Source organism: Dendrobates tinctorius, unplaced genomic scaffold (genome assembly GCF_039654945.1).
Source record: "Dendrobates tinctorius isolate UK_male_01 unplaced genomic scaffold, ASM3965494v1 ptg000099l, whole genome shotgun sequence".
In the NCBI taxonomy this organism is placed as follows: domain Eukaryota; kingdom Metazoa; phylum Chordata; class Amphibia; order Anura; family Dendrobatidae; genus Dendrobates; species Dendrobates tinctorius.
Window position 1 is genome coordinate 10,560,971 of NW_027361767.1, and position 15,599 is coordinate 10,576,569.

General features: G+C 42.2%; 1 protein-coding gene across 4 annotated transcripts in view; it reads right to left on the bottom strand.

Moving 5' to 3' along the window:
* Positions 1-15,599, bottom strand: part of PDE4A (phosphodiesterase 4A) — a 369,944-nt gene that overhangs the window by 65,139 nt on the left and 289,206 nt on the right. For 3 of the 4 annotated variants that reach the window (XM_073587575.1, XM_073587577.1, XM_073587579.1), the window contains exons 4-6: positions 14,921-14,991; positions 14,054-14,103; positions 13,602-13,714 (exon numbers count right to left, since the gene is read on the bottom strand). In XM_073587575.1, the coding sequence (XP_073443676.1) occupies positions 13,602-13,714; positions 14,054-14,103; positions 14,921-14,991 (234 nt within the window). Of the gene's footprint in view, positions 1-9,423; positions 12,246-13,601; positions 13,715-14,053; positions 14,104-14,920; positions 14,992-15,599 lie in introns of those variants that run through there. The other variant, XM_073587578.1, reaches the window with a different exon arrangement.

The following is a 15,599-nucleotide window of genomic DNA, read 5'->3' on the forward strand; positions in this document are numbered from 1 at the left end:
ATATCTATATATACTGATGATAATCACACCGCACTGTATAATGATATATCTATATATACTGATAATAATCACACCGCTCTGTATAATGATATATCTATATATACTGATAATAATCACACCGCACTGTATAATGATATATCTATATATACTGATAATAATCACACCGCACTGTATAATGATATATTTATATACTGATAATAATCACACCGCACTGTATAATGATATCTATATACTGATAATAATCACACCGCACTGTATAATGATATCTATATACTGATAATCACTCTGCACTGTATAACGATATATCTACAGTGGGGAAATAATTATTTGATCCCTTGTTGATTTTGTAAGTTTGCCCACTGACAAAGACATGAACAGTCTATAATTTTAAGGGTGGGTTCATTTTAACATTGAGAGATAGAATATGAAAAATAAAATCCAGAAAATCACATTGCATAAATTATATAAATTTATTTGCATTTTGCAGTGAGAAATAAGTATTTGATCCCTCTGGCAAGCAAGACTTAATACTTGGTGGTAAAACCCTTGTTGGCAAGCACAGCAGTCAGACGCAGTATATTTTATAGACACGCACACACATACACAGTTCCTTGAAAAATGTCTATACCACGTGAACAGTTCAACAGTGTGTAATTTCTTCGCAGTAAGGTTTGGTTGAGAACATGAGGGATCAAACAGCATCAAGAAACCGAGGAACAAACCAGACAGGTCAAGGATAAAGTTGTGGAGAACAGTAAAGCAGGGTTAGGTTATAAAGAAATAGCTTAAGCTTTGAACATCTCATGGAGCACAGTTCAAGACATCATCCAAAAATGGAAGGAGAATGTCACAACTGTAAACCTACCAAGACATGGTCATCCACTCAAATTGATGTCCCAAGCAAGGAGAGCACTAATGAGAGAAGCAGCCAAGAGGTGAATCGTCACTCTGGAGGAGCTACAGTAATCCACAGCTCAGGCCAGAGAATCTATTAGCCCAGTATTATACTATGGGGCAGCTCACATATGCGATTTTCTCATGCCGAATCGGCATGAGAGAACAATCGCAGCATGCTGCGATTGGTAATGGGATTAGGCTCATTAGCACCCATACAAGTCTATGGGTGTGTGTGTGAATCATCAGACTGCACTGAGATGTTATGCCAGTGCAATCCACTATATTCCGAGTCAGACCATGGAGGGGACGGAGAAGTTACTTTATTCGTCTCCTCTGCTCCTGTGTTGCAATTCGCTCATGCGAGAGAAATCTGAGAACACTAGCATGACCCTCGGCAGCAAAGCTTGAGCCGAGTGTCTAACTATGAGGTTAGTAATTGGGGCATCTCTCCATTACTGACCCCTGGGTTTGATGTCATAAAACAGCTGACATCAACCCCACAAATATTACCCCACTTGCCTCTGTACCAAGGCAAATGGAAAGAGCCAGGCAAAGTGGCTTTTCTGAGGGGCTGCTACTTTTAGGCTTGGGGGGGGGGAAGCAATATCCATGGCTCCTCACCAGCCTGAAAATACCAGCCCCCAAGCTGTTTGCTTTAGCTTGGCTTGTTGTCAAAAATGGGTGGGACCCCACACCATTTTTTTTTAAATTATTTATTTAACTAATTTAAAAAAGGTGTGGGACCCCTTATTCTTTATAACCAACCATGATAAAGCTGAGAGTTTCAGCCCACAGCTGTTAGTTTTTCCTGTTCTGGTTATCAAAAATAGAAGAGACCAAATGTATTTTTTTTTTTTTATTATTTATATATAGCACCAGTTGATGAATATTCCCATCAGCAGCACTTGCTCTCGCTGTTATCAGTGACAGCAGGCATAGGCTGATGGGAGTAGTACTCTCTCATCAAGCGCCTCCTGTGACTGGAGGTAACCTTTTTACCGCCGGTCACAGCTGCTGGCTCACACAGTCATCTCACAGCGTGGGAACCGCAGCTCTCTGACCGGCGGTAATGATATTAGCGCTGATCAGATCCCATATTTGCCATGCTGTCATGAAGATGACAGCTTGGCAAACAACGGATGTTCGGGGCCCCCAAGAATCTGAATTGAGACCGGGTACAGTTCTGGAACCCAAACCAAACTTTTTTTTTTTAGATATTTGGCCAAACCCGAACATTCACTGATTCGCTCATCACTATTGGAATATCACATAAAATCCCGATAAAATACATTTATGTTTGCGAGTGTAACGTGAGAAATGTGGAAAAGTTTGCGGGGTATGAATACTTTTTCAAGGCACTGTATATGCAGACATTTACCTGACAATCACACCTTGCTGTTTCATTACACAACGTCCCCGCAGTTACATACAAGGCACACACCTTTGAGTGCCGATATTACCAGATGACTCAAGTAATTGTAGTATAAATACAGATATATTCATCATCCCAGTTGTAATCACGGTTTTCCTGGAATAATGACACCATGAAAACAAAAGTATGTTCCAAGAAACTATGTGACAAGGTTATTGAAAAGTATAATCAGGTGATGGATAAAAGAAAAGTCAGAGTCTCTGCAAAACCTATGAGTACAGTGTAATGAAGCCCAATTATAAATCTACCTAAGACGATTGTGAAGTTAAAACTGTGCTTGGAGGAGACCAATGCATAGAAGCATTGTCCAGGCTTCAATAGATAAATCTTCAAAGGGTTGTATTATCTTCATATCCACTTTTTAAAGTCTGAGAACCCTTCCGAATTTTCCAAAAGTCTGCATAAATTTGACCTAAAACTACATCAGGCAAAAGGATCAGCAGAAAATTTGCAGGCGAAATTGAAGGATGGTGTTGTGGCAGTGAATCACGGCACAAACAAAGGAGATTTCTGAGAACCTCAGAAGAAGAGTTGTTGATGTTCATCAGGATGGTAAAGGTTACAAAATCATCTATAAAGAGTATGGACTCCACCAATCCATAGTCAGATAGATTGTGTACAAATGGGGGAAATTCAAGACCTGTATTAAAACCCCACTTCAGAATTTGGCCAAGAAAGACCATGGCACATGATAATCCAGAAAGTCACAAAGGAACCCAAGATAACTTCTAAGTAACTAAAGGTATCAGGAGAACACCGCACATCATCATGTATAGCAGGACTTCAAGGAGATTGCAACTGCCTAAAATAAGAGCACTGCTATTCATCTGCAGTTAGCTAAAGCTCACCTGGACAAACCAGAAGGCTACTCGAACATGGTTTGGTGGACAAGTGAACAAGAAAAAATAGCTTTTTTGGTTTAAATGAGAAGTGTTATGTTTAGAGAAAGAAAAATACTGCATAAAAACCTCATACCATCTGTGTCACCTGGTGGAGGAAATATGGTTTGGACCTGTTTTGCTGCATCAGGGTGACAAAGGCAGCCATCATTGATGGAAAAATGTATTCTGAAATCTACCAGCAAATTCTTAAGTAAAACGTCAGGACATCTGTCCATGAGCTGAATTTCAAAAGAATGTGCGCCAAACAACAAGACAACGATCCGAAGCAGACAAGTTGTTCTGTAAAAGAATGGCTAATAAAGAATAGAATTAAAGTTTTGTAATGACCAAGTCAAAGTCCTGACCATAATCTTATAAAAGTATGTGGAAGGAACTTATGAGAGCAGTTCATGGGAGAAACCCACCAACATAACCGAGTGGAAACTGTTTTAGAGAGGACTGGGCTAAAATTTCCCCTAACCGTGTGATCATATATAGGAAAATCTGCCGCAGTCATATAGAGGAAAACCATGAGAACTTTTGAGTAAAGTTATTTTCCAGTCTTTGCCATTCTTCTCCATTTTTTACTCAATGTTGACTTGTTGGATAAAGTTCAGACTTCACTTCAGATTAAATGTTGTAATGTCCCTGATGAAAACCAATCTACTGACTATTGTGTCGACATAGAATGCCGCCTTGAGGTGGGCGAATGTTTATGCAGTCGTCACTTATAAATGTCTTGACACAAAGCTCAGCGGAAAGGGACTCCACCACTTGTAACCATGTTGACCCTGCAACATCTACTTTACCAAAAAACTATAATAGGGCTTGGATAGTTGTAACACAACATCCTATCTAGAGGGATATTTCTGCGAGAACTGAAAATTTAGGTTTGGCTGCACTATCGACAGCCTTGGTTCTCAGCCTCTAGTACATGAGTCTAAGTGGGTACACACATCCTAGGTGGGCACATTTCATGTCTCCAGGAGGTACTTGTCATCCCCTGAAGCTGTGTATCTGGTTTTAGGGCTCTTTAACATGTCAATTTTGCTGGTATGAGTATAATCCATGTTTTTCATGGATGACACCTGTTTGTATGACAGTCCACGGGCTGTTCACATGTCCGACATTTTTTCCTCGGACAGAGTGGTCCACACAAAATCATGGCAATATGTCATAGACATAATGATCCAAATGCTGGCTTCAACTTGCCAGGGCAAGTCTATGGGTCTGTGAAAATAAATCAGACAGAACTCAGATGTTATCAGTTTTTCATGGACTGATTGATAGGATTTTTTTCATTAGCGACAAACTGGTGAAATTTTGACCAAACTCTGAAGGTAAAAACTGACAATGACCAAACTGATGATCAAAGTTTTTTGCCTAGGAGAAAAATCACTGACGTGTGAAGGAACCCTTACACATTGCATGATCATTGACTTACAATTTGATTTTAAAAGAAGGCACTTGGCTTCAAAACATGAAAAAAAAAAACAGATTAATACGTCACTCCTTTATCCACAGAGGCAGTCCTCTCCAGCCCAGCAAACCTCATTGCAGACCATACTGGCTCACTAAGAAGAGATTGAAGTGCACCTATGGCTTCATAAAAGTGCGGAGACCCTCACCGAACACTGAAACAAAGGGTCAGACATGCTCTGCTGCGCCCTATCCGTTGTTCTTTCAAAATGAGCACCATCGTCTATGGGCTATGTTCCAATCATGTTTTTTCTAGGCTTGGACAGCCGCTCCGAGAAGAGATCTAGGTGGGTCCAACTTTGTAGGTTGCAAATCAGAGCTGGAGTCATCTGCTGATAAATAATGATCAGACCTGAGGTTTCATAGTCCTCTCTCCTGAGGTCAAGGAACAGACAAAAAAAAGGAAAAGAAGACGAGAAAGAAAGTAGCTTAAGAAAATGAAAGAAAAAGACAAAGTAAAACAAGACAAGAGAATAATAAAGAAAAATGAGAGGACAAAAAGATAAAGTTGACGAAAATAGATAAAAATATGCCAGAAGAAAACAAAAAGTCATAAGAAGAAAGAATAGAGGAATAAAAGATTCAGGGAACTAGCTTGATTTCCGTATGTGGGGTCAGAAAGGCATATGGACAAATTAAGTTCTACCTCATGGTGTTTTTGGTCTTCCCCTGGATCAACATGTTAGCCTATAAGTTGCTGAGAAAGGAAATGTGAATTAGGTTAAAGGTTGATCTTGATGGAATTGTGTCTTCTTTCAACTAAACTATGAAAAAGACGACGCTGCAGACAGAGAAAAGACGACGACGCTGCCGACAGAGAAAAGACGCTGCCGACAGAAAAGACGACGACGCTGCAGACAGAGAAAAGACGACGACGCTGCAGACAGAGAAAAGACGACGACGCTGCAGACAGAGAAAAGACGACGACGCTGCAGACAGAGAAAAGACGACGACGCTGCAGACAGAGAAAAGACGACGACGCTGCAGACAGAGAAAAGACGACGACGCTGCAGACAGAGAAAAGACGCTGCTGCAGACAGAGAAAAGACGCTGCCGACAGAGAAAAGAAGACGACGCTGCCGACAGAGAAAAGAAGACGACGCTGCAGACAGAGAAAAGAAGACGACGCTGCAGACAGAGAAAAGAAGACGACGCTGCAGACAGAGAAAAGAAGATGACGCTGCAGACAGAGAAAAGAAGACGACGCTGCAGACAGAGAAAAGAAGACGACGCTGCAGACAGAGAAAAGAAGACGACGCTGCAGACAGAGAAAAGAAGACGACGCTGCAGACAGAGAAAAGACGACGACGCTGCAGACAGAGAAAAGACGACGACGCTGCAGACAGAGAAAAGACGACGACGCTGCAGACAGAGAAAAGAAGACGACGCTGCAGACAGAGAAAAGAAGACGACGCTGCAGACAGAGAAAAGAAGACGACGCTGCAGACAGAGAAAAGAAGACGACGCTGCCGACAGAGAAAAGAAGACGACGCTGCAGACAGAGAAAAGAAGACGACGCTGCAGACAGAGAAAAGAAGACGACGCTGCAGACAGAGAAAAGAAGACGACGCTGCCGACAGAGAAAAGAAGACGACGCTGCAGACAGAGAAAAGAAGACGACGCTGCAGACAGAGAAAAGAAGACGACGCTGCAGACAGAGAAAAGAAGACGACGCTGCAGACAGAGAAAAGACGACGACGCTGCAGTCAGAGAAAAGACAAAGACGCTGCCGACAGAGAAAAGACGCTGCCGACAGAGAAAAGACGCTGCCGACAGAGAAAAGACGCTGCCGACAGAGAAAAGAAGACGACGCTGCCGACAGAGAAAAGAAGACGACGCTGCCGACAGAGAAAAGAAGACGACGCTGCCGACAGAGAAAAGAAGACGACGATGCCGACAGAGAAAAGAAGACGACGATGCAGACAGAGAAAAGAAGACGACGATGCAGACAGAGAAAAGAAGACGACGATGCAGACAGAGAAAAGAAGACGACGATGCAGACAGAGAAAAGAAGACGACGATGCAGACAGAGAAAAGAAGACGACGATGCAGACAGAGAAAAGAAGACGACGATGCAGACAGAGAAAAGAAGACGACGATGCAGACAGAGAAAAGAAGACGACGATGCAGACAGAGAAAAGAAGACGACGATGCAGACAGAGAAAAGAAGACGACGATGCAGACAGAGAAAAGAAGACGACGATGCAGACAGAGAAAAGAAGACGACGCTGCAGACAGAGAAAAGAAGACGACGCTGCAGACAGAGAAAAGAAGACGACGCTGCAGACAGAGAAAAGAAGACGACGCTGCAGACAGAGAAAAGAAGACGACGCTGCAGACAGAGAAAAGAAGACGACGCTGCAGACAGAGAAAAGAAGACGACGCTGCAGACAGAGAAAAGAAGACGACGATGCAGACAGAGAAAAGAAGACGACGATGCAGACAGAGAAAAGAAGACGACGATGCAGACAGAGAAAAGAAGACGACGATGCAGACAGAGAAAAGAAGACGACGTCGACAGAGAAAAGAAGACGACGTCGACAGAGAAAAGAAGACGACGTCGACAGAGAAAAGAAGACGACGTCGACAGAGAAAAGAAGACGACGTCGACAGAGAAAAGACGACGACGTCGACAGAGAAAAGACGACGACGTCGACAGAGAAAAGAAGACGACGTCGACAGAGAAAACAACATGGCAGAGGAAATAAGACAATGATGACCATGGAAAGAAGTAGGCGAAGCCAATGGAGGAAAGAAGACGCCGACAGCAGAAAGAAGATAACAAAAGAAAAAAGCAGCAAATTAAGAAAAAAGCTAGAAGATAGAGAAAAAGAAGAAATGACAAATCTGAAAGTAAAAGAACAGCTCAACAACAAAAAAGAAAGATGAAAAAGAAGTAGACGACAACAAACACTATGATAGAGAAATGGCAGGAGAAGAAGATGATGGAAAGAAGAAAGAAGTAGATAACAAAAGTAGGATGAAATAACAAATAAGCAGATGGAAGATGACAGAGCAAAAGAAGACAACAAAGAAAGGAGGGTTAATGAAAAGGAAGAAATAAAAGAGCATTAAGAAAATAAGAAGAAAAAAAACAGTTTCAGGACTTGTGTTTCAGAAAAGAGGAGAGGGGGGAGTTATCTTTTCTGGTTTTGTATGTGAGTAATTTGGGGAGATGTTCCCCGTGGTTGTAATTATTTGAAAAATGTTTAATAAAAAGATTCTGAGTAAAAAAGGAAAGAAAAGAAGACCAAGGAGAATGATGACAAAGATGATGAGAGAAAGAGGACCAAGACATGAATGAAAGAGAATATAACTTGAAAAAATAAAATAAGAAATAAAGGAAAGAAGGAAGGCAGGACAGCAATAAAGTTTTCTACCCTTGCACTAGCAGGAGATAATTCTGCTTCAGTGTCCATGCATCTCAGCCTCCATAAACTACACACATCCCAATCTTGTTAGAAGGTTGTACATTAACTTATAGGATCGCTACTGTTAATAGCTGGGAGAGCCAGACCCCCTCCAATCCTTGATACATGGGGATTATTTGTGACACTGTAGAGAACATTTCCCCTCTGGTCCTGGTTTGTTTAATCCTGCGGCTACTGAATAACCCTACATGAGAACTTACAGGGGAGCCTCTTAGCTGAAGATATTTCAGGAGGCTCCTCAGAATCTTGTGGTCAGAAAACACAGATCAACCCATTTATTGCATTCATCCATTAAACACAGTGCTCAGACGTTCCATCCGATCACAAAAGAACAACTTTCGAAAAGTGAAGAATCCGCAGCCACCAGACCAATGATCTGTAGGCTCCTCACATAGAGAAGTGGTCATGGTTGTCCTCCACGTTATCCATCAACTCTATATCGGGGGTACCCCCTTGTCATGACCGGCCAGTGATAACCCCCCCACACTATGTAGAATTGTTTATCTTTTGGAGTACAGTGGAGTGTCGTCCATTATTTTCAGGTCTATCGAAGAACTACGTCTGAAAAAGAACATGGTCTGCAGGTCCCTCAGGTGAAGACTTGATAATCAGATAATATTTTACAGTATTCGTAATGACAATGAATTATAACGAGGATGGATTGCTGGGAACAGTTACGGCACAGAATTTTATAGTACATGGATGCAGTGGTTGAAGTGTTTTCTCTTCCGGGCACTGTTTACATCCAGTGACTTGTCCAAGGTCACCAGCAGCTGACACTCGAAGCACAGTCTGCAGGAAGTGGCAGCTCCACACAGGGAGCCCTCTATATACTGGATAGAAAGACTTAATGTGCATAATACACTGACTACACTAAAAAAAAAAATGTAAAAAAAACATCAGTACTGGAAAAAAAATAAATCAAGGTTTGGCTTATGGTTTTGGTCTCCATCGGTCCTCCAAGGTCTAGAACAAGTAAGATGTTCTAATGCAATGGGGTCTAAATATGCAATGACTTTGTCAAAAGTAAGAAAATATAATTATTCACTGATTTTATAAAGGAGGTAAGGTCTCCTGCCCTATGGGTCCCCAAGGTCAAAACTAAGAAACCCATAAAATGCCCACTGACACAGGTAAAGGGCAAAGCTTTGGGTTGGTCTCATGTTTATCCGATGACATCATTGCCATTGTGATGTCACTAGTTCAAAAGTAGCCACTCGGCATGACCAACACGCGCGGTTGACCTGTCTGATTCAACAGAAGATAAACACAGATCAAGAACAACAAGTATATTATGGATTACCTGGTCCCACCATCCAACCAGCCAAGGTCTGGAGCATGTCTCACAGAAGAAATCTACTAAGGGCATTTTTCAATCCTAGATGGATAGATCCGAAGGAATCCAGTCTGCAAGAAACAGACAAGGCCAAAAATTTCCACAATCCGCAAAAACAGGCAAAGTTTTCTTTAAAAAAAAAAATAAAAAAATTGTATAATCCTTATGTAAATTCGTAGATCGAATGCAGTTGCCGGAGATGTTAATCACAATCCCAAAAATCAGCTTAAAAAATCATAATCCGCAAAAAAATTTGGAATTGGAAGAAAAAAAAAAAATTAGAAAGAAAAAATGATTAAATTCCTTTTGTGTTTCCGGCGAGACTTGAAATATTCTCAAAATCTTCCCAAGTCCGTGAAGTTGACTAATATTTTTCCAAATCGGTTAAAAAAAAATAAAATAAAAATTAAAGATTTGTCGAAAGCTCACACACCCCGAGAGATGATGGATGTGGTTTGAGGACACCTGTCTCCTTACCCTTTACCTTGCTTGGTTTCACAGTAAGCTCAGGGAATTTGGGTGGTACATAAATTGGGGGGTAGTCAAATTCCGTGAATCAGTAGAGGACCGATTACTTGGCTCAGGAGTGAAGATAGCCATGTGGGAGGTAGACCGGAGACTGTTGGTATTTTTCTTCTCCTCCCCTCCATAGAGTCCTGAAAACCTCTCCAAAAAAAGAAAATTCTATAAACCCTCTCGGGCTCCTAAGATATAAAGAAAGAGGCCGCACATGACCCCCCCCTTAAAATGAGTCAATATTAAGATTGAAGCAAAAAATAGGACCCAAATCCGAAATGCAGCTAGGCCGGTGCTTTTAACCCATCACTACCGAAAGGTGTGGAGAAAGAAAAAAAAAATCTGCAGCTCCTCTCCTCATTTTTATTTGTGGGTTACATCTTTAAAGCCTTTAGCAATTGCCCGGCGCCCCTATCCCACCCCCCCACCCCTTGTCGTCCTCTTCTTCTTCCTCCGTGTCTTGATGTGGGGAGGTGGGGGGGGAATGAAAACAAGTCAGTGTTTCGGAGGGCCTAAGAAACTGCAAGATAAGGCCTCTTCCTGCATCCTTAAGGGGAAAAGAGGAGGTAGCATATTATCGTGGCATCCTTCCTGGGTACCAAATCCGAGCCGCAGCCTGGGTGGTGATGGAGGGGGACAAGGACGCTAGCACATGGATGGTGGAAAAGAAGGACGAGCAGGAAGGTGGCCCTCTTCTCTCCTAGGCTGGAGATGCCTCCTGGAGGGCCGTTTGTCTGCCAATATCCTCCGTTATTCCTACATCTAGCATACTGCAGTAGGCAGGGATGTGATGTAAAATGCTAAGGGAGGGGAGGAGAGCGGAGGGGGAGGGAGCCAAGAGCAGCAGCCGAGCTTCTAGGCACCACATTCCCACCGGCAGCCGGACCAGGGAACCTCATCTCCTTTAAGAAAAGGGGCTATTAAGACTTATTACTATTATTACCACCACGGCCTGGGCAGACAAATAAAAATATCAGCTCCTTTAAGAAGAAAGGTTTGTTTACCCGGCCCCTTTCTTCAAATTCTCCCCCAAATCTATCACCGTCAGTGACAAATCACCGCCATCTCTCCTAGTGATCGACCCTTTTGTTATCATTTTGGTCAGGTTGTTCCTTGGGATCATTGGTAGCTTTCCTATTCCCCCCTCATTTTAAGTATCCAAGAGTGGCTCAGTGGTTAAGAGTGTTAGAGGGTTGCAGGGTAAATTCGACGTTGGCCATCTATGAACCATGTCCGTTCTCCGTCCCAAGTGTCAAATTTAGAGGGCAAGGTCATTGAATAGGACACAGTCTATATTACAGAGTCGTATTTATGCCGTGACAGGGGGCACAACTCAGGACCCTTAGCCATTTCTGACACCAGGATATAGGAGGTCTGTTTGGCATCCCAGAGATAAGTGGGTAAGGTGGGTTGCACCTGAGTAGGTGGGTGTTACAAAATGCCAGGCAGCGGTTATGGGTGGACCCTTCATCTTCTCTTCATCAGAATACCCCTTTAAAGTTTAGAGGGGTAGAATCTGGCCAAGTGGGCCTTGGACAAAAAAATGGCTGTGCCTCTGACCTACAATATCTAATATGTACCCTAGCCAATTTATCCAAAAATCACTCTATCTAGTCTCTGAATCATTCTGTCCTGCGTCAGTCTTGATCCATCCATCCATCGTGCCTGTCCCAGCACCTATGTACAAAAACACTATTCCTCATTTCTGCATTATGGGACTAAAAGTCTTATCCTTTTGCTGTATCTGAATTTTTGTCTAAATTTTGGATGCTTTTCTAAGGTCAATGTGCGCAATTCTGGATGACTTTGCCCTACAAGCCGTACACATTTCTTGTGTGTAGACACTTTTTTACTTTTTTTTTGCTCGAGGTTGCATCCTGAAGAGCAAACACCACGTGGAAGATTTGGGAGCAAATTATTACCGCCAAGTAAGCCAATCGATAGATGGCAGAAACTGAAACTAGATAGTGTAAGAATGCGCCAAATGTATCTTCCAGAATGAGCCCCTCTAATAGACAATCTTACACTGTCTAGTCCAAGTTACGCTGTCTAAAAACTAGACATGTTTAGCAAATCAAATGTCTCGGCTGTTCTTGATTGCCTGCTGCGCTCAGCAACTACTGCTTCTACAATACTTTGGCTATGTAGCTGAGCTGGATCATAACAATTACTGTATCTTAGATATTTTGCCATAAACAAAGCAAAAAAACAAAACAGCAGCAATAACAACTGCAACAAAAGCGGCCGCAACTACTACAACAGTGGCAATTACAACAGCGGCAATTACAACAGCAGTGGCAGCAACTACAACAACAGTGGCAGCACCTACAATAAAAATGGCAGCAGCTAGAACAACAGCGGCAGCAGCTACAACAACAGCGGCAGCAGCTACAACAACAGCGGCAGCAGCTACAACAGCGGCAGCAGCTACAACAACAGCGGCAGCAGCTACAACAACAGCGGCAGCAGCTACAACAACAGCAGCTACAACAACAGCAGCTACAACAACAGCAGCTACAACAACAACAGCAGCAGCTACAACAACAGCAGCAGCAGCTACAACAACAGCAGCAGCTACAACAGCAGCAGCAGCTACAACAAATTTGTCTCGGCTGTTCTGGATTGCCTGCTGCGCTCAGTAACTACTGCTTTCTACAATAGTTTGGCTATGTAGTTGAGCTGGATAATAATTACTGTATCTTAGATATTTTGCCATAAACATAAAGCAAAAAAACAAAACAGCAGCAATAACAACTGCAACAATAGTGGCCGCAACTACTACAACAGTGACAATTACAACAGCAGCAGTAACTAAAACAACACCGGCAGCTACAACAACAGCGGCAGCAGCTACAACAACAACGGCAGCAGCAACTACAACAGCAGCAACTACAACAGCAGCAAAAGCATAGTATTTAACAGCATAAAAATATAACACATATAACACAAAAAAATATAATATGCAAAAGTGTTGTCACCAGGCTAGTTACATACAGTATTCCTTTAGTATAACACAGCATGTGAGCACTAATAACCTTCTAGAACAATAAATTTTTGACAACACATAGCAAGAGCAAAAGAAAAAAAAAAAAAAGGAAAAGTGCAGTAAACAACTTTAAATAAATAAAAATAATAAGATGCACAACGCATTCCTCTATACATACAAAAGTTTTATCCCAATTCACATAGATGAAAGATTATTCAGCATTAATGGTGTCCACACATGGTACAACCGCTTTTTGCTAGGTGTTCTTTAATGGTTAGCTGTGAACCAGGCCTCAAAGTGTTCAATAACCCTGTAGTGCTCCCAAAGGATAAAAGAATTATCCCATGGAATCCTCTGACTGTAAGGTGTCCTGCTGTTGAGACCCCCCACTGATCAGAAGGAAATGGTGAATGACACTAGTGGCAAGGGTTCAGTTCCCTGCAGTGCCCCCACTGGGGAACTTCTGCATTACATGCTAGGTCCTCCAGGAAGATTTTTTTAAGTAGATAAGAGCTCCAGAAAATAGGGGACCAGGGGGATTGAAAATTGGCTTTTATAAATTAAAGGATCCCTTACAGAGAGTCTCCAGAGACCCCCGTAGTCACGATGGCAGCAGATGCGTGTGTGCGCACCAGTCTCTTACCTTGTTGGAAGCCATTTCGCTGACAGAGCGATAGGTCTGTATGGTCTCCAGCTGATCCAGACACCAGTCCAGTTCTTCTAACGTCTCTTTGGCTAGCTGCTGATACGTCTCCTCTGTAGGAGAAGACAAAAGATGGTAAATGTTAATATTCGGGGAAAATATTTAAAAATATTTATGGAATTTGTGGTGGATCCAATGGAAATGTGAATATGATCTTCGCTGTTAGGAAAGTGTCTTACAGCAATCTTGTCAGCTGTGTTTAATAATAACCGGCAGAAGTGTGAATGCAGCTCTGAAGTATGATAAGCGCAACTCAGAATCCCATTCATCAGAGGGTTTCATTGCACCTCTAGAAGCATCGTGAGGGCACCCTTATAGGCACAGATGCAACTGCACCCTAAATAGGCACTCATTGACCATGATGCGATCTTATCCATCTCGCTATGTCTTACCTGAGAGAGTGGCTTTACAGACCGTTTGCTGAGGCATTACAGGGGAGCGCCTGGCAAAAAAAAAAAAAAAAACCCACAACAGATCACTATGAGAGGGTTAGGATGAAATCTTCCAATATCATATCAACATTGGCTGCTAATGATAAAAAAAAAAAACACACACAAAAAAAAAAGTTAAATTCCTTTAATCTGGAATCTGACGCTCTAGAAAATCTGTTAATCCGGGCCTGAAAATAATCTGCACATTTTTTTTCATTAAAAAAAAAAAAACAACTACTTTTTTTCTAAGAAAGAGCTACTCTTGACCCAGCGGGAATAACAAAAAGCTCATTTGATTCCCGACAGACCCACAACGATCATATACTGGCAAAATGAATGCTAATGGAAGAAGAGAATCCTTTACTGGGGTCATCTGCTTTGGAAAATTCTTACTTTTTAGGAGGATTCCTTGACATTAAGCCAATCCCAAAATGTCCGTCTGCTGTGATCCTCAGCGATCAGCTGTGGGAAACCTTATATTAACTGTTCAATTTCCCCACAGTGCCACCTCAGGGGAAAAGAAGTATTACACGTTGCCCCATTAATAGTCATGTGTTGTCGGTGTACTGCTGGACAGGACGGGTCCTCCGGAGCGAGAGAAAGTCTTTGCAGCTGCTCTCCGCTCTGGCCAAAAACGTAGGACCCTCCCCCCCACCTCTATTAACTCAGAATCCACTAACAGAGTATACAAAAAACATCTGAAAAACTGCAAAATAGAATTATGGAAGATGCCCTAATGAGTAAGACACACATCAGGCCTGCCAAATAAAGGCATGGGAACCATAATACCTCTCACTCCGCAGATACTAGATGAGGGCGAGTACTCACTTGTTGGTAGGCGTTGTAACGTTGGCAAGGATGGTGAAATTATTCCGGACACTTCGCAGGCTGGCCAGCACCTAGGGACAGAAAACGGGACATGATCAGGGAATGTGTCATCAGAAAAGGAACCACTGTTTAATTCAAGTTGTGTGTTAAATGGGTTTTCTAAATTTTGGGCATTTCCACAAACCCCTCCCCCTTACCACAGTCTTTATTAAAAGAAAAAAAATAGAAATCTTGCAATTTTCACACTGGCCACTGTTTTTTTCCCCCAATCTTCCAAGAAATTAACATGTACATTAGCCACAATGGTCAGACTCTAATCCCATCTTTTAATTAAGGCATCTAATAAGCGGGGGCGAAGGGGGGAGTAGTAACGTGACCCATTGCGATTGGTGAATCCTGTGTTATTAGCTGTGTATTGAGAGGTTATCTGCCATTGTAATCCTGCCTCTGCTGATAAGGAGCCTGCTGAAAACTCTTTAGGAAGTCTAAAAAAAAAAAAAAAAAAAAAGCCCCAGTGGTCAGTGTTAAAATTACAAGATTAATAATTTTTTTTTTTAAATAAAGATTGTGATTACCGTTTTTTTCCACAGTATTAGTGACCGGTAATGTCCCCTAATACTGTGTTACCTCACACAGTACAACACAAAATCGCTCAGTCTCCTCCACATGACAACCTCCT